General features: G+C 43.4%; 1 protein-coding gene across 1 annotated transcript; it reads right to left on the reverse strand.

The window, feature by feature from the left end:
• On the reverse strand, nucleotides 1-27,713 carry LOC138092427 (glycine N-acyltransferase-like). The gene is made up of 6 exons (XM_068988304.1): nucleotides 27,543-27,713; nucleotides 20,461-20,556; nucleotides 18,857-18,964; nucleotides 11,981-12,107; nucleotides 9,177-9,348; nucleotides 1-2,084 (listed from the first exon to the last, which is right to left on the reverse strand). Exons 2-6 carry the CDS (start codon nucleotides 20,536-20,538, stop codon nucleotides 1,682-1,684), a joined length of 888 nt encoding a protein of 295 aa, XP_068844405.1. The 5' UTR covers nucleotides 20,539-20,556; nucleotides 27,543-27,713; the 3' UTR covers nucleotides 1-1,681.

The raw sequence follows: 27,713 nt of genomic DNA on the forward strand, positions 1-27,713 counted from the left end.
TGATATTTCAGTCGACAGGAACAATTTTTTCTTGGCTGAGTTGGGTCTCCTTTGTAATGTGTGGGCTCTTCCTGATGTCTGGACTCTTCGGTGGGGGCATGCAGGCTTTCTCTAACTGTAGCATGAAGGCTTAGCTGCCTCTTAGCATGTGGTATCACAGTTCCCTGACCAGGCATCAAATCCATGGCCTCTGCATTGGAAGGCAGACTCTTAATCACATGACCAGCAGGAAGGTCTTGACAGAAACAATGTTAGTATCTCTTTTCTGGCACAGTGTTGCTGAGACTCAGCCTCTGCTCCCCAGTGCCGAACAGCAACGTGCAGAGTTCCAAGTGAAGCAGAAACAAGTAGCTTTCATTGTTTGACCAGACAAAGGAGGCCAGAGTGGGCTACTGCCTTGGAGACCATGTGGCCCACACTGGACAGGGTAGAGAGGGGGTTTATAGTGTTCAGGGAGCAGGGTGTGGTCAGCATGGACAGTTCTTGGATCAGTTGGCATCAGAGTGAAGTTTCAAGCATCATCAACCTTCTCGTTTCAACCAGTGTAGGATCTTTGTTCTTGCGGTCAGTGGTTTTCATTTGGAGGGGGTCTTCTTCCTGTAAAAACTGCTTAGGAATGTGTGTCAGGCCTTTGTCTATACCTTTCAGGAAACTGGGAGTTCAATGATTCTGTTATGTGGCAGAATTTTATTCTAAATTGTTGCCCATTCCATAACCCAACAGTTACTCTTTGTTTCTAAATCCTCACAGTTTCCAATCATTAACTCTTGAGTCAGCATTTTACTTCAAAAGACAAGGACACAGGGGTTTGCACAGATTCAATAGATGTTGCAAAGAAGGATACTGATACCAGTCAATCTTTCTCTTTTAATTTTCTATACTGCATTGTGTGTGTGTGTGTGTGTGTGTCTGTGTGTGTGTGTCTGTGTGTGTGTGTAAATGGCTTCTCTGGTGGCTCAGTGGTAAAGAATCCACTTTCAATGCAGGAGACTCAGGTTTGATCCCTGGGTTGGGAAGATCCCCTGGAGAAGGCAATGGTAACTCAATCCAGTATCCTTGCTGGGAAATCCCATGAACAGAGCTACCTGGAGGGCTTCAGTCCCTGGGGTCACAAAAGAGTCAGATATGACTTAGTGACTAAACAATAACAACCCCTTTATAGATAGACAGAGAAATGTATAGTGTATTTGTATAACATTTTTCATGTGATTATAATATAAGGCTTAAGAAATGACTTGAGAGAGGAGGGTCCTCAAAGATCTGCTTAAAGGACAGGTCACTCTCCAGCCAATTAAAAAGTCATAGAAAGCCAGAGGGGGGAAATCATCATAAACCCCGCAAAATATTACAACACTTCTGGCAAACTGGAAAGAGTTAATGAGCTAGGATTCCAGGAAGACCAATATAGAAAAGCATGCAACTAAGTCTGAATCACGAGCAGGATGCTGAAAGCTTCCAGGTGCCGACAGCTGGGTGCCTGGTCTGTTTCCTACTGAGGAAACAAGGAAATTCTGGGACGTGTTTGAGCACAGAGACTGAGTCTGTCCTGTTCACCACCCATCGCTGCTCCGTCGGAGCTCAGGCCACTTCAGCACCCTTCATTACACTGTGCTCTCTCTCTCTGTCGGCTCCTCCAGCCACGTTCTGCATGCACTCAATGCTCTCTGTGTTCAGGGCCGCTTTACAGAGGCTCATAGTTCCACTGGTTCCAGCCGCAGGGCACGAAGACAGTCTGCATGTTGGAGCATACTCTTTGCATGATGTGATTGGCCTTGTCTACGTGGGAATACAAGGGGAAGCCAAGCTTGTCCAGAGTCTGGACGTGGACACAAGAGAGGTAGGAGATGAGCCCCTGGGACCGGTACTCAGGCAGAGTGCCTGCCATCCGCAGCTCTCCCGTCTGGTCCATCAGCATCCAGGACACAGGGGTCCCCTCAGGCCCCAGCAGGCATGAGCTGGGGAAGGTCTGGATACAGCGCTCGATAAACCTCCGGCTCCTTTCATTGCCACCGAAATACCAGAGCTTATTCACCAAGACAGCATGGGCAGGATCCAGGGTTGAGAGCGTCAACATCTTTGGGTGGCTATCGGGAATGAAAGGAGAGAATAGCCCATAACATCAAAACGGTATACAAGCCCTTGTGTCCCTGTCCTTTGAAGTCAAAGGCTTTTCCTTTAGCCTCCCAGGCTTCCCCAGAATCTCAAAAGACTATCTCGAGGGTTCATGGCCGAGGGGGCTCCCCTGGTGGCTCTGGGGTAGAGAATCCACCTGCCGGTGCAGGAGATACGGGTTTCGGTCCCCGGCCTGGAAGAGCCCATGTACATGGAACAGTGAAGGCTTTGTGCCACAAGAACGGAACCCACACTCTAGAGCTCATGGGCAGCTACTGAGTCCACACACCCTAGAGCCACGCTCTGCACAAACAGAAGCCTGTGTACTATGACGACAGAGTAGCCCCCGGTCACCGCACTGAGAGAAAACCTGCCCAGCAGCAGTGACCCAGCACAGCCAAAACAAATAATTAATAAAACCTTTTTTTTAAAAGAGTTAATGGAGAGATCAAATCTCGATGGAGGGATAGAAGGACAAGCAGTCATCTCCTACCGCGAGAGCGCCAAAATCGCAGCTAGCTTTTGAACGCCATTGACAGGAGGGCGCTGAAACCCACAGAAAATAGGCTGCCCATGCTGAAGAAACTGAAGCTGAATGGTTCTATGAAGACCTACAAGACCTTCTAGAATTAATACCCAAAAAAGATGTCCTTTTCATTATAGGAGACTGGAATGCAAAAGTAGGAAGTCAAGAGCTACCTGGAGTAATAGGCAAGTTTGGCCTTGGAGTACAGAGTGAAGCAGGGTAAAGGCTAACAGAGTTTTGCCAAGAGAACGCACTGGTCACAGCAAATACCCTCTTCCAACAACATAAGAGAAGACTCTACACATGGACATCACCAGATGGTCAACACCAAAATCAGATTGATTATATTCTTTGCAGCCAAAGATGGAGAAGCTCTATACAGTCAGCAAAAACAAGACCAGGAGCTGACTGTGGCTCAGATCATGAACTCCTTATTGCAAAATTCAGACTTAAATTTAAGAAAGTGGGGAAGACCAGTAGGCCATTTAGGTATGAAATAAATTAAATCTCTTATGATTATATAGTGGAAGTGGTAAATAGATTCAAGGGATTAGATCTGATAGTCAGAGTGCCTGAAGAACTATGGACGGAGGTTTGTAACACTGTACAGGAGGCAGTGATCAAAACCATCCCCAAGAAAGAGAAATGGGAAAAACCAAAATGGTCATCCTAGGAGGCCTTACAAATAGCTGAGAAAAGAAGAGAAGCAAAAGGAAAAATAGAAAAGGAAAAATATACCCACCTGAATGCAGAGTTCCAAAGAATAGCAAGGAGAGACAAGAAAACCTTCCCCAGTGATCAATGCAAAGAAATAGAGGAAAATAATAGAATGGGAAAGACTAGGTATCTCTTCAATAAAATTGGAGATACAAAGGAAACATTTCAAGCAAAGATGGGCACAATCAAGGACAGAAACTGTAAGAACCTGACAGGAGCAGAAGAGATTAACAAAAGTTGGCAAGAATACACAGAATTATACAAAAAAGGTCTTCATGACCCACACAAAGGTGTGATCGCTCATCTAGAGCCAGACGTCTTGGAGTACCAAGTCAAGTGGGCCTTAGGAAGCATGACTATGAACAAAGCAAGTGGAAGTGATGGAATTCCAACTGAGTTATCTAATATCCTAAAAGATGATGCTGTGAAAGTGCTGCACTCAATAGGCCAGCACATTTGGAAAACTCAGCAGTGGCCACAGGACTGGAAAAGGTCAGTTTTCATTCCAATCCCAAAGAAAGGCAATGCCAAAGAATGTACAAACTATCACAGAATTGCACTCATCTCACATGCTAGTAAGGTAATGCTCAAAATCCTTCAAGCTAGGCTCTAACAGTACGTGAACCAAGAACTTCCAGATGTACAATCAGGATTGAGAAAAGGCAGAGGAACCAGAAATCAAATGGTCAACATCTGTTGGATCATAGAAAAAGCAAGAGAATTCCAGAAAAACATATATATCTGCTTCATTGACTACACTGAAGCTTTTGACTGTGTGGATCACAACAAACTCTGGAAAATTCTTAAAAGAGGTCTGAATACCAGATCACCTTACTTGCCTCCTGAGAAACCTGTATGCAGGTCAAGAAGGAACAGTTAGAACCAAACATGGAATAATAGACTGGTTCAAAGTTGGAATAAGAGTATGTCAAGACTATATATTTTCATCCTGCTTATTTAAGTTATATGTAGAGTACATCATGTGGAATGCCAGGCTGGATGAAGCACAAGCTGGAATCAAGAGTGACAGGAGAAATATCAACAACTTCAGATATACAGATGACACCACCTTAACGGCAGAAAGCGAAGAGGAACTGAAGAGCCTCTTGATGAACGTGAAAGAGGAGAGTGAAAAAGCTGGGTTACAGCTCAATATTAAAAAAAACTAAGATTATGGCATCTGGTCCCATCACTTCATGGCAAATAGATGTGGGAAAAGTGGAAAAAGTGATTGACTTTGTTTTCTTGGGCTCTAAAATCACTGCAGACGGTGACTGCAGCCATGAAATTAAAAGATGCTTGCTCCAAGGAAGAAAAGCTATGATCAACCTAGACAGCATATTAAAAAGCAAAGACATCACTTTGCCAACAAAGTGATGCATATAATTAAAGCTATGGTTTTTCCAGTAGTCATGTACAGATGTGAGAGTTAGACCATAAAGAAGGCTGAGTATTGAAGAGTTGATGCTTTCGAGCTGTGGTGCTGGAAATGACTCTTGATAGTCCCTTGGACAGCAAAGAGATCAAAACAGTCAATTCTAAAGGACATCAATCCTGACTATTCACTGGAAGGAGTGATACTGAAGCTGAAGCTCCAATACTTTGGCCACTTGATGTTAAGAGCCAACTCACTGGAAAATACCCTGATGCCGGGAAATATTGAGGGCAGGAGGAGAAAGGGCCAACAGAGGATGAGATGGTTGGATGGCATCACTCGGACATGAATTAACCAAATTCTGGGAGATAATGAGGAAAGGGGAGCCTGGGGTGCTGAAGTCCATGGGGTGGCAAATAGCTGGACACCTCTTAGTGCTTGGATTGCAACAGGAGCCTGTAGACCCCAGGACTGGCTCATCCCAGGCTAAACAACGAATAGGGAGGACGCACAGCCCCACCCATCAGCTGAGACTGAAGTTTTTCTGAGAGCCAGAAGATCTAGGTTTTTCCACCTCCCATCAGCCTCATCCACCAGAGGGCGTGTAGAAGTGATAAGTCAGTCCTGCAGCCACCAGAACAAAGCCACAACCACAGAGAGTCAATCAGCGTGAAACGGGGGAGAATTATCTCTTGGATGAAAGAACAAGATAAAACCCCAGGAAAATAACTAAACGAAGTGCAGACAGGCAGCCTTGCAGAAAAATAATTCAAAATAATGACAGTGCAGATGACCCGTGTTCTTGGGAAAGGGAAGGAGAAGATGCAAGAAGTGTTTACAAGAGACCTAGACGAACTAAAGCACAGACAGAGAGGAGCAGTACCCTGGGAGAAATCAAGAGCGGAATAACTGAGGCAAGAGAGCAGGTAGGCGGCCTGGAAGACAGAATGGTGGACTCACTGCTGTAAAATGGAATACAGAAAAAAGAGTGAAAATAAAAATCTAAGATGGCCTGAGTCCCCTGGGACAGCACTAAACACACCAACATTTGCATTATAGAGGTCCTAGAAAGAGAAGAGAGATAAAGGACCTGGGAAAACATTTGAAGAGATAATAGCTGACAACTCCTCTAATATGGGAAAAGGAATAATCAACCACGTCCAGGAAGCACCGAGCCCCAGGCAGGCTAAATCCAAGGAGGAACACACTGAGACCCATAGTACTCAAACTGCTGACAAAAATTACAGACAAAGATAAAGTATTAAAAGCAACAAGAGAAAAGAATGACAAATAACACACAAGGGAACTCCCATAAGGTTATCAGCTGATTTCTCAACAGAAACTCTGCAAGCCAGCAGGGAATGGCATGATGTATTTAAATTGATGAATAGGAATAACCTACAACCAAGAACATGCTACCCAACATTCAGATTTCACTCATTCAGATTTCACTCATTCAGACTCTCATTCAGATTTCACGGAGAAATCAAAAGCTTTCCAGACACGCAAAAGTTAAGAGAATTCAGCACCAGCAAAACAGCTTCACAGCAAATGCTAAAGGAGCTTCTCTAGGCGGGAAGCCCAAGAGAAGGAAGAGACCTAAACAATTAAGAAAATGACAATAGGGTCCTACATATCAATAATCACATTCACTGTAAATAGATTAAATGCAACAACAAAAAGACACAGGTTGGCTGGATGCATGTAAACATGTGGCTGTATTCACTTCCACTTACCACGTCACTCTACTTAACCCCCGAAATTGTACGCAGTTATTCTATACTGGTAGATTAATCATGCTTCCCTTATGGCTTGACAGTGTAATTATCTTTTATTTTCAGTCTGGCTATTACTTGTGAAAACTGATAAATATCTTTCACTACTGTGATTACGTCGCTAGTGTTCATTTTAATACCACTGCATCACGATCGGTCAACAGAAAATAACAGACTTCTCTATCACTAAAACTACCACTTAATAGAAAAACTTGTAATCACTTTTTAAAATCCAGCTGCATATCAGAATTATCTTGGAATTTCTTGGACAACACAAATCTGCCCAGAGTTCCAGATGTGATTGTAATGAGCTGCCATGTTTAGAAACAGCTGGCCTATGCGGCATTTCACTTCTATCCAGTTTGTTTCACTTTCTTCTGTTTCACAGTCAGTGATCCCATTTCATTCAGCTGATGGTCTCCAATCTCTCCATCTCCTTCTTTGTTGTTCTTTCTCTAGCCTTTACCGAGTGCAGTAGAAAAGCTTCTGTATACTATATATACGTATATATATTAAGCATGATATACATATTTTAGAAAACATGAAATTTTGCTTAAATATTTGATGTTTTTGGTTCCATTTGTTTGACTAGGTATGAATAGCATGTTAGATTTCTAATTCATATTCACTCAAAATTTTGACATAGTTTCATATATTCTGGCATCTAGTATTATTGCTAAAAATCTAGAAAGCTTATTATCTTTTGTTATTAAAAACTTTTGAATGAGGCTAGAAACTTCTAATTCAATGATGAAAATATAAATAGGTATTATGTTGTAAAAAACAACAGGAGATTAACATGTAATACAGTATTATTAAAGTATAGATTTTACTCAAATTTTATAAAATTTTATGCTAGTGTCTATTATTTATTTTCACGCCTTATTCAAGATTCTGCATTGTGCTTAGTTGCATTGAGTAGCTTCAGCTGCATGCAATGAATCCTGATAGATTCCCTTTTTATTCTTTCCCTAATATTTTCCAGCTTTCCTCGTCATGGTTTCTTAGACACACTCATCATATAAAAGTGGACATTTAACTTCTAACTACATGGGGTTTAAATTATCCTTGATGTTAATTTCTTACATTGATATTAATTTCTCATTTAAATGCTTTCTTCTCTGCAATCACCCTCTGTGTTTTTTCAGTCTTTTAACCTTCTTGAGGCTTTCAATGGCTAAGTCAAAGATCTCTCTCAGTAAATGTCCCATTGCATTTGAAAACATGTGGGTTATTTTCACATTTCTTTCGATGTTGGTTTTGAACATAATTTCACAGTGAGAAGAGAACAGGCCCTGTATGATTTCAATAACTTTAGACCATGAAACTTTTTCACCTTGTTATATATCCCACTGTCTCCTCATTTATAGTCTATGGGAACTTGAATAGAATTTGTACCCTGCTGCTGTGTGAAAACTGTATAAATCTTAATTATGTTGAAATGGTTTATAGTGATTTTCATGTCTACTATATCCTTCTAATTTTGTGTCAATTCATTCATTAATTTTTGAGAGTTTGATGCTGAAACTCCAACTAAAAATCTTAGTTTATCTACTTAAAAAAATTACTTGTAATATATAGTGGAACAATAGGTAACTTTGTTCTGTACTTTCCAAGTCCCCTGTAAACACGTCATCATACTGTCATAATTTTAAAAATAAGAAAAAATTTTTAAGAGTTAATGATTAGGATCTGTAGCTATAGAAACAGAACAGCTGTTGACTTAGAAACTATTAACAGTTTAGACTAGAGACTGGCCACAGAGCCGAATCAGGGAAGTGACATTCAGATAAAGGCCTGATGCACATTCCCAAGCCGTCTTTACAGGAAGCAGACGCCCTCCAGATGAGCGCTTCTGACTGCAGGAACATAGACCCCAGCCTGGTCAAAACCAGGAGGCTGATTTTGCTTGTAACTTCTCGTGACGGCAACCAGAGAGCCGTGCACAAGGTGACCGTGCCCTCTGCAGCCCTCCTGCTCATGCCGCCGTGCCCTCTGCAGCCCTCCTGCTCACGCCGCCTTAAGCTCCTTCCCTGAAAACCACTGGGCGGTCGAGTCTTTTGAGCTCGAGCTGCCCATCGGACCCGTGGACACTCTGCTCCCCTCACCCCATATAAGGAGCCAGCCCCCCAGCCTCAGCAAGCAAGGGGAAACCGTTGCTTGTTTTCACCCCCACCTGCTGCAGCAGGGGCATCAGTGAAGCTCTGCCTGAATTTCTTGTCAGGCTTCTAATCAATGTCTGTTGCATGGAGAAGGCCAAGCACCCTGGTCAGTATCAAAGTCACGAGGCAAGGCATGCCCAGAGCCACCAGAATGTGGAGGAAGCAAGGACGAATTCTCTCCTAGGGGCTTTGAAGGGAACACAGGCTTGCCAGCTCCTGGACTTGGGATCCTGGCCTCCACAACCAGAAGGATAGCTTTCTGCTGTTCAAATCCACCCCGGTCTATTGTGCATTTTCGTGACTATCCTAAGAGACGAATGCGCTGGCTACTTCAGTGGTAACAGATACGACGTTTTCGGTTCGGTTTTGTTTTATCCTGCCATGTGGCTTGTGGGTGTGATCTTTACTTCTCAGACCAGAGGGACTAAACCTTGGCAGGCAGTGAAAGTGCGGAGTCCTAACCGCTGGACCGCCAGGGAATTCCCCAGAGCAGATTCTGTCAGACTTACCTGGGTTTGTGTTTATCACCATTGACCGATACACTTTTTGCCTCCAGCAGAGAAGTAGCCAATTTCTTTCCGGCCTCAGAGGCCATATAGAGAAAGCACTGTGTTTGCTTGACCTTGCCCGAGTTAGTAGCTGCAAGATTTTTTATCACGTCATCCAAGCTGGACTGTGAGCCTAGATGGAGGAAATGAAGAATCGTATGAGATATCGTTGTTCATTTAAACGTCAGGAAAAAGCCATCCAGTGACTGCGAGGTTTGTGGGTTTCGAATGATTAAAACTCACGTTCCATCATGAAAAGACCTCTATGGGATAATAGTAAGTCACTCTCACATTTAAAAGAAATACATTTGCAAAGTTGAAATAGAGACACAGACATAGAGAACAGACATATAGATTCCAAAGGGTCAAAGTGGAGGACGGGGTGAATTGGGAGATGGGGATTGCCGCATATGCAGTACTACGTATGAAATACGCGACTAACGAGGGCCTACCATAGCGCACAGCGAAGTACGCGGTGCTCTGTGGTGATCTAAACGGCAAGGAAATCCAAAGAAGGGCTGATACGTGTGCATACATATGGCCCATTCACTTTGCTGTGCAGCAGAAACTGACACAGCAGTATAAAGCCACTAAACTCCAATTAAAAAAATAAAAATCGGGCTGACACTACAATTGCTGAGCACATCACAGCACAGTTATGCTCATCAAAGGTGACGAGGTAAAGATAATCACCAACACTTGTTGAATTTATTTAACAATTCTATGCTGTAGGTTGCTGCTATAATGGTCCCAGGTTTTTCTTTGCTATCTGGACTTTTTTCTGCTGACCTGACTTCTGGGCTTGACTGTGAAACTTGTTTGGGCCAAGGGAGCGATAGCAAGTGTGATGAGGAAGAAGCTTGGAAAGTGACTGTGGATGGAGTTCGCCTTTTCTCTCTGCTCTGAAGAGCCTTGGGTGACCGCTGTATATACGTCACCCAGGCCACTGCATGGCACAGCCAGCAGCCAGTACTGACGAAGCCAGCGTTAACAGCCGGCCTCCAGATTGTGGCTAGCTTAGTCCTGCCGGCTCACAGACAACCCCCAGCTGACTGCAGTCTCATGGGTGACCCCAGCAGAGACCAGCGGAAGAATCATCCAGCCGAGTCTCGTACAAACTGCTGACCCACAACATGTGAGCTAATGAACAGTTGTGTTTTGCGGTCACTGTTTTGGGGTGGTTTCAAAACCCGACTGATAAAACCAGGCTTGGGGCCAAGCATTTCTTATTCAAGAGCTCACTTAATCTTTAAAACATACCCCTATGTTTTGGGTACTATTATAATTGCTATTTTTACTCATCAGAAGACTGATCCACAGAGCTGTTGTTCCTTGTCTTAGACCACACAACTGCTAACAGGCCTAACAAGGTCACAGCTTCAGCTAGTCTGACTACAGAGAACACATTTTTAAATTTTTTTTTGGCTACACTGTAAGGCTTGTGGGATCTTAATTCCCTCACCAGGGATCGAACCTGGGTCCCTGGCAGTGAGAGCAGAGTCCTAACCACTGACTGCCAGGAAATTCCCAAACATATTCGCAGTCACTGAATTCCTCCTCTGTAGTAAGGATGAGATAGACTCCATGGAGGTGAGGCAGACGGGAGTTCTGCTCCCGTATCATTGATCCTGGAATAAGCCATGAATTTTTGCTGTTGTTCAGTCGCTAAGTCGTGTCTGACTCTTTACGACCCGTGGGCTGTAGCACGCCAGGCTCCTCTGTCCTCCACTATCTGCCAGAGTTTGATCACATCCATGTCCATTGAGTTGGTGGTGCTTTCTAACCATTTCATCCTCTGCCACTGTCTTCTTTTGCCTTCAGTCTTTCCCAGCTTCAGGTCTTAATTCCAATGAGTAGAATCAGGTAGCCGTGAATTTTTAACTATTAAGAAATTCTATTGCTCATGATTTCCTGTGTAAACCCCATACCCGGCAGTCTTTAAGTTCTAATTCACTATTGTTGGAGGAGGTCATCAAGAAGACATGTCGCCCTTAACTCTGGAGGCAACCGCAGGCTTCCCCCTCTCTCCCCTGTCCTTGGAACGGGTGTTCCACTTGCCTTCCAGAAGCTGCTCCAAGGACACAGCCTTGAGATAGAAATGTGGTGTTCACATATCTGAATTGGGTACGTGACTAAACCCAGATAAGGCCACTATATACTTTTTTAAGATTTTGGCAGGCAGATGAGGGGATTCCCTCGTCCTGCAGTCTCTGAGGACAAGCCTGGAGGTAAGTTCTCCTGCTTATTATCTTGCCACCCGCCAGTCTGGAGTGGCCTGCCCCTTTCTTAGCCTCTCCCTGCCGTGCACTCATAGGGGCATGGCTTCCGGTCTCCACCTGGGAAGCTCCCTAAGAGCTCTGTGAACTGGCAGCTATGGAGGTGCTGATGGCACGGCCGGCTGAGTGTCTGGGATTGCAGTAAAGATCTAGAAGGTATGTGTGTGTGTGAGAGAGAGAGAGTGTGTGAGTGTTAGTCACTCAGTCGTGTCAGACTCTTGTGACCCCATGGACTGTAGCCCACTAGACTCCTCTGTCCCTGGAACTGTCCAGGAAGAACACTGGAGTGGGTTGCCATTTCCTGCTCCAGGGGATCTTCCTGATCCAATGATCACACCCAGGTCTCCTACATTGCAGGCAGATTCTTTACCTTCTGAGCCCCCAGGAAGCCTGCTATAGGGGATACAGGGGTGCCACTCCAGAGGAAAAGGGACCCTGCAGATCCGACACGGGAGAGTCCGGCAGCCCGCCCACATCCTGGCCACTTACTTTGAATCTGCAGATGTTGCTTCCAGTTGATGACTTCTGGTGAGCCGAGGAATTCCTGACATTTCTTTGGGTCCTTGGAGTAGACTTGATAAGTATTGGTGTAGTGATCAAGGTCATCTGCCATCTCCTGTTTGGGTCAGGAAAGTAGAATCAACCAAAATGCATCTGTGTGCTGATTGCCATACTAGATCTCAGTGTTCTATCATGATATTTTAAAAATACTAAAATATTAGCATTTTTGGTTGTATTGATTTTATTGAAGGATTATTTACATTACGAGATCAAGTTAAGAACTCCCTTATTCAATTAATAATGAAAAATGTCCTGAACAAAATTACTTCCAACTCAGTTATTGCTCTAAATTTTCAAATCTAACAAAAATAATCTGTTTAAAATTACTTTCCACCCCTCCATGACACGCATGAAGAAGCTTGAAAAGTGACTGACCGCTGAATCTTGCTGTTTCCCACTGCTCTCGAGAACCCTGAGGCTTCTCTGTGTTGCCCAATCCACTTCCATAAGTGTGGTCAATAAACAGCAAAACCCAAGCTAGCAGCTATGGCCAGACTTGGGACTGTGACTTACCCAGTTCTACGTGTTCAGTAAAATAACAATTGAGAAGCAAAATATTTGGCCAAAAGAATACACCCTGCTTTAGGGCAAAGATGTTTAGATTATGTGGGCTATGAACATGTCTTTATTGAAACAGAGACAGGCAACAGGTCTCACGATTCTTCTATACATTGTGAAACCAAGAAAAAGATGATGAAATCGACTTGCTTTCTTTAAAAAATATCCAAGGGCTTCCCTGGTGGTCTGGTTAAGACTCCATGCTTCCACTGCAGGAAGCACGGGTTGGGCTGGGGGACACGCGTTCCATCCCTGGTCGGGGAACTAAGATCCCACATGCTGCACAGAACGGCCAAAATACAAAAATCATCCTGTTGTAAAACCAACAACAATCCCATCAGTAAACAAGCATACTCATTTAAGTATATCTAGTGAAGTTATTAAAACTGACACAGGAAGATAAAGAAATAGATAAGAGGAGAAACTTCCTTTACCTCGTGCAGAATCAGAAAGCTTTTTCCCCTATAGCTGGAAAATATGCCACACAACTGCACTTCCTATTCAGCAAGGGTTACTTCTGATCAAACTGTATTTTTAAGAGTAATGCCACCAAAAATGTTGGTATAGGAGACCCCAGACTCTGTCCCTCACAAGGATCAAAAATTAGACAGATCAATAATTAGATCAATTTTGCCTGCTACCCACAAACACAAAAAAGGCTATGAGAGAGCCCTGGAGTCCAGCAACACAGAATTAAAAAATTGAGACTAGCTGCCCCCAAAGAGAAGAAAGACAGTCGCATTTCACCTGCATCATCCCATTCACCAAGCCAGCATTGCCCAGAGCCAAGAGGGAACTCGCCAGCTAGAAAGAGCTCTCTCTCACCAAGAGAGGGAGCAGAGGATGAAGCAGCAGCTTCCCCAGCCTTCTAGAGCCCCACACCAAGGTGCCACTCCAGTTCCATCCCACCCAGACTGGCCAAACTGAGATAAACAGAGGTGGGTAGAAACAAGAGAGAAATGCAGGGCTACCAGTAGCAGCCACGTGATGGGGGCGAGTCACAGTTCACCCTGACCTGCTCTGCAGGAAAACCCAGCAGTTTTTGCCCCTGCAGAAATCAACAGTCAGCTTTGGACCACCTGCAGACATCATCAAATTTTGCGCCACCAGTATTCACATGCTCTGTGTCAGCCACCCGAGACCCTTCTCCCACCTTCCCCAACCAGCTCCTACCGGAACCAGGTCACTGAACCCACAGTCAGCTCTGCAGCTGCACCAATGCAAGCCAACATCCGCCACTGAGCACACGTTGGGGGCTGGCCCCTGCAGCTGTGTGCTTGCGTGCCACTCAGCAGGTGACTGTCACTGGCCTCCACTGCAATTTGCAGAGTGAGAGACAGACTGCAGTCAAGAGAGAGTCCACTGATAGCGAGGGTCCCCACAGCTGACTGTGGGCCTGCACTGGGCCTGCACCCCTGCACTGACCTGCAGCTGCCCCCCCCAGCTGCCCGCCTGCATGCCTCCGTCCCCAGTCTCCAATTGCTGCGCCCTCGTGGCAAGACCCGTAGACACTGTATTGAGTGCCAACAGCTAGGCCCCCACAGCTGCCAGTGCGCCTGAGCTAGTCCTGGCCCTGCTGCCTGCCGGGGCTCCCACCATTGCGTGCCTGTTTGCAAATGGCCCAGCCACTACCCAAGAGTCTGCCGCTGGCCCCCACAGCTGTGTCTGAACACACCACCGACAGCAGCCACGACCACACCTGCCCTGGCCTGTAGCCACTGGCCTTGGAGCCGTCACCGAGGACCCCAAAAGCCTTGAAGCCACCTTTGACTCCCCCGAAATGCTCACTAAGGATCACACAGCTGTCAGTGTGGATCCCAGTAGCCTGAGTGGAAAAGCCATCACCCCCGAGCCCTGGAGACAGTGCCCCCACAGCCCCTGCGCCACTAGACCTGGGGCCGCAGCACGTGCTGGAGAGCCCCAGAAAGTCACTCAGCCATGTCCGACTCTTTGTGGCTCTGTGGACTACAGCCAGATCTCTTCTGTCCATGAGATTTCCCAGGCAAGAATACTGGACTGGGTAGCCATTCCCTTCTCCAGGGGATGGAACTCGAGTCTCCTGCATTGCAGGCAGATTCTTTACCATCTGAGCCACCAGGGAAGCTCCTACCCACGAGAAAATGTTCCCTTACCAAAGTCAGTCCATAACGTATGGAAAATTGTTTCTTCAAAAGTTCAGGCACCTATGCAAGGATATAGGGCTCATAAAGAACCCAATGTGAAGAATTGACTCCTTGGAAAAGACCCTGGTGCTGGGAAAGATAAAAGGTGGGAGGAGAAGGGGATGGCAGAGGATGAGATGGTTGGATGGCATCACCGACTCGACGGACATGAGTTTGAGCAAGCTCCAGGAATTGGTGATGGACAGGGAGGCCTGGCGTGCTTCAGTCCATGGGGGTCACAAAGAGTTGGACACAACTGAGCAACTGAACTTAAAAAATCAGGGAAATTTGAAACCACCAAAAGAATACAGTAAACCCCAGCAATTGGCTCCAAAGCAATGGATACCCAGGAATTTCCTAACAAAGAATTCAAAATAATTTTTCAAAAGATGCTCAGAGAGCTATAACAGAACACAAAAAAATAATTTAACAGTATCAGGACAACAATACAAGAACCAAATGAGACGTTCAGAGATGGAAAACATAAAAAAGAACCAAAGAAAAATTTTGGAAGTGAAGAATAGCAGGAGTACACTGAAGAATTCAATAGAGCATTTCAGCAACAAACTAAACCAAACAGAAGAGAGAATCAGAGTCAGACCAGGTGAAATTATCCAACTGGAAGAGCAAAAAGAAAAATAATAAAAAACAGCAAGGAAAGCCTGTGTGACCTACGACAGTGAAGTGAAAGCCATTCACTCGTGTCTGACTCTTTGCCACCCCATGGACTATCGAGTCCAAGGAGTTCTCCAGGCCAGACTACTGATGTCAGTAGCCTTTCCCTTCTCCAGGGGATCAAACCCAGGTCTCCTGCATTGCAGGTGGATTCTTTACCAGCTGAGCCACCAGGGAAGTCCATATGTCTTGAATACACCTAAATTAATTTCATGAAACCCTTTATCTACAGGATACCTCAAAAGAACCAATTTGTGAATTTATTAATTTCCTGAAGTAGAAGAGAGAGAAAGAGGGAAGAAAGTTTATTTAAAGAAATAATGACTGAGAACTTTCCAATTCTTGGAAGAAATTCAGATATACAAGTTTGAGAAGCTAATAGGTCACCAGACAACTTAAAGGGGACCTCAATTATATACATTTGAGTAATATTGTTGAAAATCCCTTAAGGCGGCTATTTATTAGTCGGTTTCTCAGAGACCTCGCAAGCCAGGAGAAAATAGGGCAATATATTTAAAGTGTGGAAAGAAAGAAACTGTCAACCAAAAATACTTTACCCGTCAAATTTGTTCTTCAGAGACAAGACAGACTTTCACTAACAAATAAAAACTGAAGAAATTCATCACCAAAAGGCTTGCCTTATAAGAAATGTCAAAATGGGAACGGTTCTCAGAACAGTTCCAAATAATCCTCTTAAAATAGACAGAGGAATTGAATAGACATTTTTCCAAAGAAGATATACAAACGGCCAGCAGATACATGAAAAAGTGCTCTATATCACTAATTAGCAGGAAAAGGCAAGTCAAGACCACATACATAGCAGAACGCTGCTGCTGCTGCTGAGTCGCTTCAGTCGTGTCTGACTCTGTTCAACCCCATAGACGGCAGCCCACCAGGCTCCCCCATCCCTGGGATTCTCCAGGCAAGAACACTGGAGTGGGTTGCCATTTCCTTCTCCAATGCATGAAAGTGAAAAGTGAAAGTGAAGTCGCTCCGTCGTGTCCAACTCTTAGCGACCCCATGGACTGCAGCCTACCAGGCTCCTCCATCCACTGGATTTTCCAGGCAAGAGTACTGGAGTGGGGTGCCATTGCCTTCTCCGACACAGCAGAATGGTTATCATCAAAAAGACAAGAGATGACAAGCATTGGGCTGGGGGACGGCAGTTTGGAGAAAAAGGAACCCTCGTGCACTGTTGGTGGGAATGTAAATTGGTATAGCCACTATAGAAATGGCATGCTGGTTTTCCCCCAAATTTAAAACAGAACTGTCCTAGGAACTTGGAATCCCATTCTGGGTGCGCATCTAGAGGAAATGGAAACAGGACCTGGAAGAGACACCTGTGCTCCGTGCTCAATAGCCACGACATGGAGACAACGAATGAACGGACAGAGAACATGCGGCTCGTCTGTACGGTGGGGTATCAGTCAGCCCGGAGAAAGAAGCAAATCCTGCCGTTTGTGACATGGGGGTAGACCTTGCATGCACTGTGCTACATGAAATAAGGCAGACAGAGGAAGACGAGTGTGTGTGATGTCTTTTATGTGTGGGATTTTAAAACACTGAATCATAGAAACAGAGTTGAACGGTGGTTCCTAGAGGCTGGGGATGCCCAGGAGGGGGCAGTGGGGAGATGTTGGTCAAAGGGTACAAACTTCCAGTTATAAGACAAGTAAGTTCTGAGGATAAAAGGCACAGAATGAGGACTATAGTTAATGCTGTTTTATATGCAGTTGGGCATTGACCAGTGCAGGAGTTAGGGACAGCAACTCTCCACACAGCTGAAAATCTGCACAGAGCTTTACAGCCAGCCTTTGCGTCTGCTGTTCTGCATCCACAGATTCAAACATCGTCAGACAGCAGAGTACTGAAGCATGTAGTTATTGCCGGAAAAAATATTTAAGTGGACTTGCGCAGTTCCAACCCGTGTTCTTCAAGGGTTAACTATACTTGAAGGTTGCTGAGAGAGCAGATTTTGAATGTTTTCACTAAAAAATAGAATGGTAATTATGAGACAGGATGGAGTGTTAGCTAAAGTTATGCAGGGAATCACTGTACTGTACATGTATATCAAATCTGCAATGCTTTAGATCTGACAGAATCTTATATGTCGATGATCGCTCTTCAAGTTGGAAAAGTCTTAAAGACTGTATTTCTGAAAGTAGCTCAGATTTCTATCAATAATTAAAAGTCTTCATTTTACATTGTTATTTAATTTGGTTTCTTGAATATTTATTACCCATTTCACTTCTATATGTTATATTAAATGATAATATATTTATATTACAATTTTACCTGATATTTTAAAATATAATTATACATTTTATTTTTGAATAAACTTAACTATTAAACTCAACTATTCAATTTCACCAATTAAAAAATTATCATACAATATGTAACCAACAATTCCAACTATGTAATTTGCTCCTTAATTTTCCTTAATTCACTCTTGTTTCAGACTTTATCTCTTGCAACTGCTTTGAATGAAGTTCTGCTCTGCCACCATGTAAAAAATTCTATTTATATTCAACATCCAATTTCGGTAAAATTTCTACTAAGAATCATTCCTCTCCCTGCAGCCTCTACCACATGCTTTTTTCCCCGCTGCCTGGTTTTATTTGCTTAACTGATGACCGTAGGTGATAACACGGTGCAACATCTCAACGGGAAGAGACCATCACAATGAGAAGTTTTGAGTTAGCATGAATGCGTTGGTGTGGTTTCAAAAGTGGTGTTTTTACAAGGTGTGAAATATTTTTTCCCCCTTAGGTTAAGAGTTTAAAATGGGCTTGATTTGTTACATGTAGAAATCCAGCCTGGAAGATGCTTCTTTGATGCCTTTCACAAAAGATCAAGCTCTTGTCTACACCATCAGCATAACTCTACATTAGTACAGCCTCCCACTGGTTGCCTCTATTCCCACAAACTGGATGCAAGAAATGACAAAGCGTCTGGTCCTAAGCAGTAGTGGGACCAGTAGTTTTGATTCTGCCCATTTCACACCACGGGGCCCTAGTGGTTCAGACAGTAAAGAATCCACCTGCAATGCAGGAGACATGGGTTCAATCCCTGGGCTGGGAAGATCCCCTGGAGAAGGCAATGGCAGCCCACTCCAGTATTCTTGCCTGGAGAATTCCATGGACAGAGGAGCCTGGCAGGCTACAGTCCACAAGGTTGCAAAGAGTCGGACACGACTGAGCAACTAGCCATTTCACACCATGCTCTCATTTCCCTATGGATTTACCTATGATCTCCTCCAGGCTGTGGACTTTTTGAAGATAAGGACACGTTGACTATATCACCTTGATTTATTTCTCTATTCCCAGGGTCTACCATATTGCCAAGTGCATGGAAAGTACATAGCAAATATGAACATAAATACCTATTCATTCCACATCTGGGCCCTTACCTGCTCCTGAGGGCGGATAACCACTGTATTAAAATCAGGCCACTTGTCCACCAGAGCCTTTAGCTTGAAAGGGTTTCCCTGGTTTATGTGGAAGGTGGTCCCATAAACCTGCAATATTACAAGAAAGTGAGAGGATGATCTTATTAGGAAGAGATGGCAAAGCACAGTGTTTGCGTTCTGCTGCTGCTGATAAGTCGCTTCAGTCGTGTCCGACTCTGTGCGACCCCAGAGACGACAGCCCACCAGGCTCCCCCGTCCCTGGGATTCTCCAGGCAAGAACACTGGAGTGGGTTGCCATTTGCATAGGACAAGGTTTATTTTTATGACATAATGGAATTTTTTATTGGAAGGTACCTAGTAAGAACTTCAGCAGACCACTGGTGAGATTCTAAGTTTTCCCCCAATAAATATATCTTTTAAAAATATTCACATAGAAGATATGCAAACCAATGGAATTTATGAACAGAAATCATGAACTCTCCCATTATAGAATTTAATAAGATCTTTAACAGACTTACATCTGTTCACGTACGTGTGTGCATGCTAAATCCCTTCAGTCATGTCTGAATCTTTGTGACCCCATGCCCACCAGGCTCCTCTGTCCATGGGATTTTCCAGGCCAGAGTACTGAAGTGGGGTGCCATTGCCTTCTTCAATAGTTTTCTGAGGATTCATCCAAATTGTTGCAGGTATCTCTAGGTCGTTTCTTCTTTATCATTTAATAGTATCCCATAATACTCTTGCCCGGAAAATCCCATGGATGGAGGAGCCTGGTAGGCTGCATTCCATGGGGTCATGAAGAGTCGGACACGACTGAGTGACTTCACTTTGACTTTTCACTTTCATGCATTGGAGAAGGAAATGGCAACCCACTCTAGTGTTCTTGCCTGGAGAATCCCAGGGATGGGGGAGCCTGGTGGGCTGCTGTCTATGGGGTCGCACAGAGTCAGACACGATTGAAGCGACTTAGCAGCAGCAGCAGCAGCAAAGCCCTAGCCTAGCGTTAGGGAACTGAGATCTGACAAGTCATTCAGACAAGAAAGAAAAAGAAAAAAATGAAAGAAAAAGCATTTTCCTCCTTTCATCAATCCTCTGAATGTTAAAAGTGAAAATATAAATAAATCTGCATAAATCCAGCCATTCTGTAACAAATACCATTGCCTTAAAGTAATGAATAGTAGATAATTGTTTCTAAATCTCTTCCATGCACACTTGGATTTCAAAGAAATAAGATTTGACCTGTTAAATATTCCAAGAAGATACATGGTGGTTAACTTCACCTCAGGCACAGATGTTTAAAAATTAGTATGTATTTAGATCAATCTTTTAAAGAGAATTCAAGGAAATATTTTTGAGTCTTCAGAGAGTAGTGTTTTTGTAACTTAAAATTACTGGGCAAGTCATATAACTGAGAATGCTTCCTTCTTCCAGGACATGAGTGTAATACACTTCCCTTGCCAAGAGACGGTGTGAACTACGTGAGATGTGGTGTGAGTGAGTTCTTACCACAGAAAGAGCACTCGGTAAGAGCTCATTCTCCTCCTGACCTCTTTAGTTCCCTAAGAATGCAGCCCTCTGCTTCCCTAAGAAAGTCCCAAGCTCACCTTTAAGGATTCAGGGATGCTCTTCCTCAAGGATTTTTCTAGCATCTGCAGCATCTGTGGGCCTTGTAAATGGAGCATCTTGGCAGGTACCTTAGCCTAGTGAGGACCAAGAAATATCGAGGGATGAGAAGATGCTGAACCAATAGGAAAAGATCCACACCGCTTTACCTGAGTTTTAGAAGGTAACAGGGAGGATACATTTGCCTAGAGTAACTGCCTTGCGAGAGGGAGAGGTATTTAGATCGTTTCCGTGTCTTGTGGTTCTACAATTGCGAATTTCTCCTCTTATATTTTCTTTCAGAAGTCTTATAGGTTCAGTCCCTATATTTGGGTCTACGAAAATTTCAAGTTAACTTTTTGCGAGTGGTATGACGTAAGAGTTGATATTCTTTCCCCCAGGGTAGATTTGCTGTCGATCAGTTGCTATCTCGTGTGCCAACTCTTTGGAAACCTATGGACTGCAGCACGCCAGGCTTCCCTGTCCTTCACTGTCTCCTGGAGCAGAAACTGGTTATTGAATTACTAGTTACTGCAAGGACTGTCCTTTCTCTTTTGAGCTGCTTTGATGCAATTATTGAAAAGCAATTGAGTTTATATGTATGCATGCATCTCTCAAGTTTCTATTAGTTTAATTGCTCTATATATCTATTCTTATGATTTTTTTTTTAACTACTGTTTTTGAGTACTGTGGCTTTATACTAAGCCTGGAAATCTGACAGTGTGGGTCCACCAACTTTTTTAGATGCTTTTTGCTTAGGTTTTTTGCATTTCTGTTTAAATTTTGTAATAATCTTGTGAATTTTTATTAAAAATTTTCTGACATTTATGTTGAGATTGCAGTGAATCTGTAGTTTAGTTATATAAGAAGTAATATCTGAAAAATATTGAATATTTTAGTCTATGAATGTGACGTATCTCTTCATTATTTTAAGTCTTCTTTAAATTTTTTAGCAAAATATTTTAGCTTTTGGCTATCTTCTGTTAAACTTATCCCCATTCATTCCCTACTTTGGAAGTCATTATAAATAAATACAACACTTCCCAGGTGGCGCTAGTGGTAAAGAACCCACCTGCCAATTCAGGAGAACTAAGAGACACCAATTAGATCCCTGGGTCGGGAAGATGCCCTGGCGGAGGAAGTGGCAACTGACTCCAGTATTCTTGCCTGGAAAATCCCATGGACAGAGAAATCTGGGGGGCTACAGTCCATGGGGTCGCAAAGAGTTGGACACAACTAAAGTGACTTAGCACATAAATAAACATATAACTGTAAATTGAGTGATATTTTGAAGTTTTAAAAAATTTGTTGCTTGTTTATAGAAGTGCAATTTTTCTATATTTTTCTATATTGGCTTTGTGAAGTTGACCTTATTGAGTTAACTTATTACCTTTAGTTTTGTTGTTCAATGGCTAAGTTGTGTCCCACTCTGTTACCACATAGACTGCAGTGCCAGGCTCCCCTGTCCTTCACTATCTCCCAGAGTTTACCCAAACCCATGTCCATCGAGTCAGTGATGCCATCCAACCATCTCATCCTCTGCCATCCCCTTTTCCTCCCGCCTTCAATCTTTCCCAGCATCAGGGTCTTTTCCAGTGAGTCAGCTCTTCCCATTAGGTGGCCAAAGTACTGGAGCTTCAGCTTCAGCATCAGTCCTTCCAGTGAATATTCAGGGTTGATTTTCTTTAGGATGGACTGGTTGGATCTTGCAGTCCAAGGGACTCAAGAGTCTTTTTCAGTACCACAGTTCGAAAGCATCAGTTCTTCGGTGCTCAGCTTTCTTTTATGGTCCAACTCTCACATCCATACGTGACTACAGGGAAAACCATAGTTTTGACTCTATGGACATTTGTTGGCAAAGAAATGTCTTTGCTTTTTTAATATGCTGTCTGAGTTTGTTATAGCTTTCCTTCCAAGGAGCAAGTGTCTTTTAATTCCATGGCTGCAGTCACCATCTGCAGTGATTTTGGAGCCCAAGAAAAGAAAATCTGTCAGTGTTCTACTTTTTCCCCTTCTTCACACCATGAAGTGATGGACCAGATGCCATGATCCTCATTTTTTAAATGCTGAGTTTTAAGCCAGCTTTTTCACTCTCCTCTTTCACCCTCATCCAATAGCTCTTTAGTTTCTCTTTGCTTTCATCCATTAAATTGATATCATCTGCCTATCTGAGGTTATTGATATTTCTCCCAGCAATCTTGATTCCAGCTTGTGATTCATCCAGCCTGGCATTTTGCACAATCTACTCTGCACAGAAGTTAATTGAGCAAGGTGACAATGTACAGCCTTGACGTATTCCTTTTCCAATTCTGAACCAGTCATTGGTTCCATGTCTGGTTCTAACTGTTGCTTCTTGACTCTCACACAGGTTTCTCAGAAGATAAGTAAGGTGGTCTGATACTCCCATCTCTTTAAGTATTTTCTACAATTTGTTTTGATCCACAAAATCAAAGACTTTAGCATAATCGATGAAGCAGAAGTAGATGTTCTTCTGGAATTTCCTTGCTTTCTCTATGATCCTACCAATGTTGGCAATTTGATACTGGTTCCTCTGCCTTTTCTAAACCCAGCTTGTACATCTGGAAACTCTGGGTTCATGTACTGTTGAAGACTAGCTTGAAGGATTTTGAGCATTACCTTCTAGCACGTGAGATGAGTGCAATCGTACAATCTTTGGCAGTTTGAGCATTCTTTGGCATCGCCCTTCTTTGACACTGGAATGAAAACTAATCTTTCCCACAATTACCTGTAGTAGTTGTGTATTTTTGCAATTAAAATTTTCTATATATGTGATCAAATTTTTTTGCAAATGAAGATAATTTTATTTCTTCCGTCTGTATGTGTTTTGTTCCTTTTCTTATTGTACCACTTAGAACTTGCAGGAAAATATTTTATAGGAGGTGCTGTATGAGCATTCTTCTTGATATTAGGGAAGAGTATTTATTTCATTACTTAAGTTTAGCTGTTAATTTTTCATCGATCACCTTTGTCGTGTTGAAAAAGTTGCTCTGTAAGAGGTCTTTTTAAAAATCATAAATTAATGTTGATATTTGCCAGTCATTCTTAACACATCTATTGGGATAATTATATGATTTTTTCTTGTTGACATGTTGAATTTTAATTATCATTTTTGAATGCTCAATGAATAATATATTTTTAATATAAACCCATTATTCATAAGGTATTATATATTGTTGGATCAATTTTATATTGTGTTAAAGGATTTTTGCACCTATGTTTGTGAATGATTGATCTATATTCTTATTTTCTAGTAAAGTTTTTATCCATTTTGATATAACATTTATGTTCAGAAAATACAAATTGGGAAAGAGTTTCCTCCTCCTCTATTTTCTTAAGAGAATTGATATTTCTTCATCAAGTATTTGTTGATTTCAACAGTGAAGCCATCTGGACTTGGAAATATTTTTATTTGCAATTAAATTTCTCTGTGGAAATGTTTTAACTACAAATTCAATTTCCTTTGTAAATATATGGCTTTTCTGATTCTTGAGGTAACTTCTGGTTATTTAGTAGGGTCTTCTCTGGTGGCTCAGACAGTGAAGAATCTGCTTGCAATGCAGGAGACCCAGGTTTGACCCATGGGTCGAGAAGATCCTCTGGAGAAGGGAATGGCACCCCACTCCAGGATTCTTGCCTGGAGAATCCCATGGACAGAGGAGCCTGGCGGGCTACAGTCCATGCAGTTACAGAGTCAGACACATCTGGTTATTTATTTAAGTCATTAGAGGAATTTTTTTCCATTTCATCTAAGCTGTAGGATTTATCGCACAAAGTCATCTATGTTTTCTCATCTGTTAAATGTCTGTGGGATCTACAGTAGTGTTCCCTCACTCATCACTGACAGTCCTGGCAATTCATGTTCTTTTTCAAAACTTCTTGCTCAGTTTAGAGCAGGGTTCCCTAAATTTAGCACTATTTATATTTCAGTCTAGATAAGTCTTTGTTGGGGGAGGCAATTCTATGCATCACAGAACGTATAATAACATCACTAGACTCTATTAACTAGCTCTCAATAGTAACACTTCCACTCTCAGTTGTGAGAAACAAAAACGTCTCTAGGCATTTATATCATCTTCCTGACCCCAGGATTTGTTGTTGCTCAGTCACTAGGTGGTGTCCAACCCTTTGAGACCCCATGGACTGCAACACACCAGGCTCCTCTGTCCTCCACTATCTCCCAGAGTTTGCTCAAATTCATCTGCATTGAGTCAGTGAGGCTATCTAACCATCTCCTCCTCTGCTGCCTTCTCCTTTTGCCTTCAATCCTTCCCAGCATCAAGGAGAAGTCCAGCGTTCCAGGAGGCAAATGTGACTTTTTGTCTGAAAGCCTCCTGTAAGAGACAAAATGAGTTTGATGCCAAATTTCTAGGGTTGTAACATTGCCTCTTAAGAAACCTATATTCAAGTCAGGAAGCAACAGTTAGAACCGCACATGGAACAACAGACTGGTTCCAAATAGGAAAAGGAGTACGTCAAGGCTGTATGTTGTCCCCCTGCTTATTTAACTTATATGCAGAGTACATCATGAGAAACGCTGGGCTGGAGGATGCACAAGCTGAAATCAAGATTGCTGGGAGAAATATTAATAACCTCAGATATGCAGATGACACCACCCTTATGGCAGAAAGTGAAGAGGAACTCAAAAGCCTCTTGAGGAAAGTGAAAGAGGAGAGCGAAAAAGTTGGCTTAAAGCTCAACATTCAGAAAATGAAGATCATGGCATCTGGTCTCATCACTTCATGGCAGATAGATGGGGAAACAGTGGAAACAGTGTCAGACTTTATTTTGGGGGGCTCCAAAATTCCTGCAGATGGTGACTGCAGCCATGAAATTAAAAGACACTTACCCCTTGGAAGAAAAGTTATGACCAACCTAGATAGTATATTCAAAAGCAGTGACATTACTTTGCTGACTAAGGTCCGTCTAGTCAAGGCTATGGTTTTTCCAGTAGTCATGTATGGATGTGAGAGTTGGACTGTGAAGAAAGCTGAGCACTGAAGAATTGATGCTTTTAAACTGTGGTGTTGGAGAAGACTCTTGAGAGTCCCTTGGACTGCAAGGAGATCCAACCAGTCCATTCCGAAGGAGATCAGCCCTGGGACTTCTTTGGAAGGAATGATGCTAAAGCTGAAGCTCCAGTACTTTGGCCACCTCATGCGAAGAGTTGACTCATTGGAAAAAGACTCTGATGCTGGGAGGGATTGGGGGCAGGAGGAGAAGGGGACGACAGAGGATGAGATGGCTGGATGGTGTCGCCGACTCGATGGACATGAGTCTGAGTGAACTCCGGGAGTTGGTGATGGACAGGGAGGCCTGGCGTGCTGCGATTCATGGAGTTGCAAAGAGTCGGACACGACTGAGTGACTGAACTGAACTGAACTGAACATTGTTACAATACCGCAAGCCATTTAATATGAGGCTGTTCTGTTAGGCAGGCACACATAGACACAGTGGGAAAGTACCACCATCCTCACCAGCAACAGCAAAACATGTTGCCCTGTTAATGAGTAGATTGAAAACTGAAGAGGCTCTAGAATACTGCCCAGTCATCATGAGCTTTTAGCTTTGGCAAAGGTCAAAGCCAACACACAAAAAAATAATAAGCACTTCAGAGCCAGCCAACGTGACTGGCAATATTTGCAAAATGTTGAACAATTTAAACAAAGAAAGCAAACTCTAGTTAAATAAAACACTAACAAATAGGAACAAACAGGGCACGTCCTTGATGTCTAGCACTAGGAGAAGATTACGTAAACGACGATCTCAGTACGCGACGATTCCAGGAGCCATTGACATAATAACTATGACACGCACGGGAGAATCCTAAGATCGAAGGAAAGAATGCAGAACACAAAGCAGTACCTGATCCTCGATTATACCGTGTAAATCTCTGCTTAGGCACATTCAATATGCAGCAGATATGAGAACTGGAGGGAGGTAGAAAGAGAAACTTAGAAGGGGAAACAAGACGTGAAAAGCCACTTAATGCAAACTGAGAGAGTGGCACTGACATGCACACTTGCCCATGTGTGAATTAGATGGCTAGCTGGAAGCTGCTGTGTAACAGGGAGCTCAGCTCAGTGCTGATGACTTATGGGGGCCATGGGGTGGGCGGGGAGCCTCACGAGGGAGGGGGCCTCGTGAGTGAGTGAACATGGCTCAGTGTCCCACTCTTTGCGACCCAGTGGACTGCAGCCCGCCAGGCTCCTCTGTCCAAGGAATGCTCCAGGCAAGAGTACTGGAGTGGGTTGCCATTTCCTCCTCCAGGGCATCTTCCCGAGCCAGGGATTGAACCCAGGACTCCTGCATTGTAGGCAGATTCTTTACCATCTGAGCCACCAGGGAAGCCCAGGGAAGGGATATATGTTGCAGATAGCTGATTCGCTTTGTTGTACAGCAGGAAGCAACTCAACGTTGTAAAGCAGTTATATTTCAACTTAAAAAAAACTAAAAAAGCCATTTTATGGCCATAACATTATTGATAAAATATTTTACGTTAACTTTCTTTTTCACAGGATCTGAATTAACAGTTAACGAGCGTGCATTCTAGTCCGTGTTCTGCATATTTCCTCTCTGACTTTGAACCGACTACTTTGCTTTCTTGGTTAACCTTTATCGAAGGAACAAGCTACTGCCTGTAGAATGTTTCCTGAAAGAGTAAACAGAACCACGTCTCTGTCATGTCTCGACACTGTGGGTGCGTTAGGTGAATGCTGCCTGGCTCAGCATCCTTCCTGCACATGTTACTACCTCCCCACTCACCCGCCAACTCCCAAACCCCCTCCGTTCTATTCATCTGCTCAGAACGGAAAGCTGGCTTCGTCCTTCCAAGGAGTTTTTTTTTCCCCCACGGTACGTCTATCATATACACAGTAGAGGCAATGCATTATTTCTCAAATCAAATAGGCTCCCTCCTCTTTGGCATAAATATCAATCAATAAGCTTGGCACTTCCTGTCTAAAACCGACAAGAGCATCTGATTTTTCCTACCCTCTTGTGGGAAGAAAAGGGCGGAGGTGAGTATCAGAGAGCAGCAATTCTCTCCGCTGAGGTGAGTCCTCACCTGGAAAGCTGTCTCCACAGAGAAGAGTCCTGCGGAGCCAACGAGAAGCAGCAGCCTTTTCCAGAAGTGAAATGCTCGTGTCCTGGCACGCCCAGCCAGGAGCTGCAAAGTGTGTTGTGGTAGTTTTTCTACAGAAACAGCTACGCTGGAGCTGTCAGTGTGGACCTTTCC

The sequence above is a fragment of the Capricornis sumatraensis genome, chromosome 16, assembly GCF_032405125.1.
Source record: "Capricornis sumatraensis isolate serow.1 chromosome 16, serow.2, whole genome shotgun sequence".
Taxonomy (NCBI): Eukaryota; Metazoa; Chordata; class Mammalia; order Artiodactyla; family Bovidae; genus Capricornis; species Capricornis sumatraensis.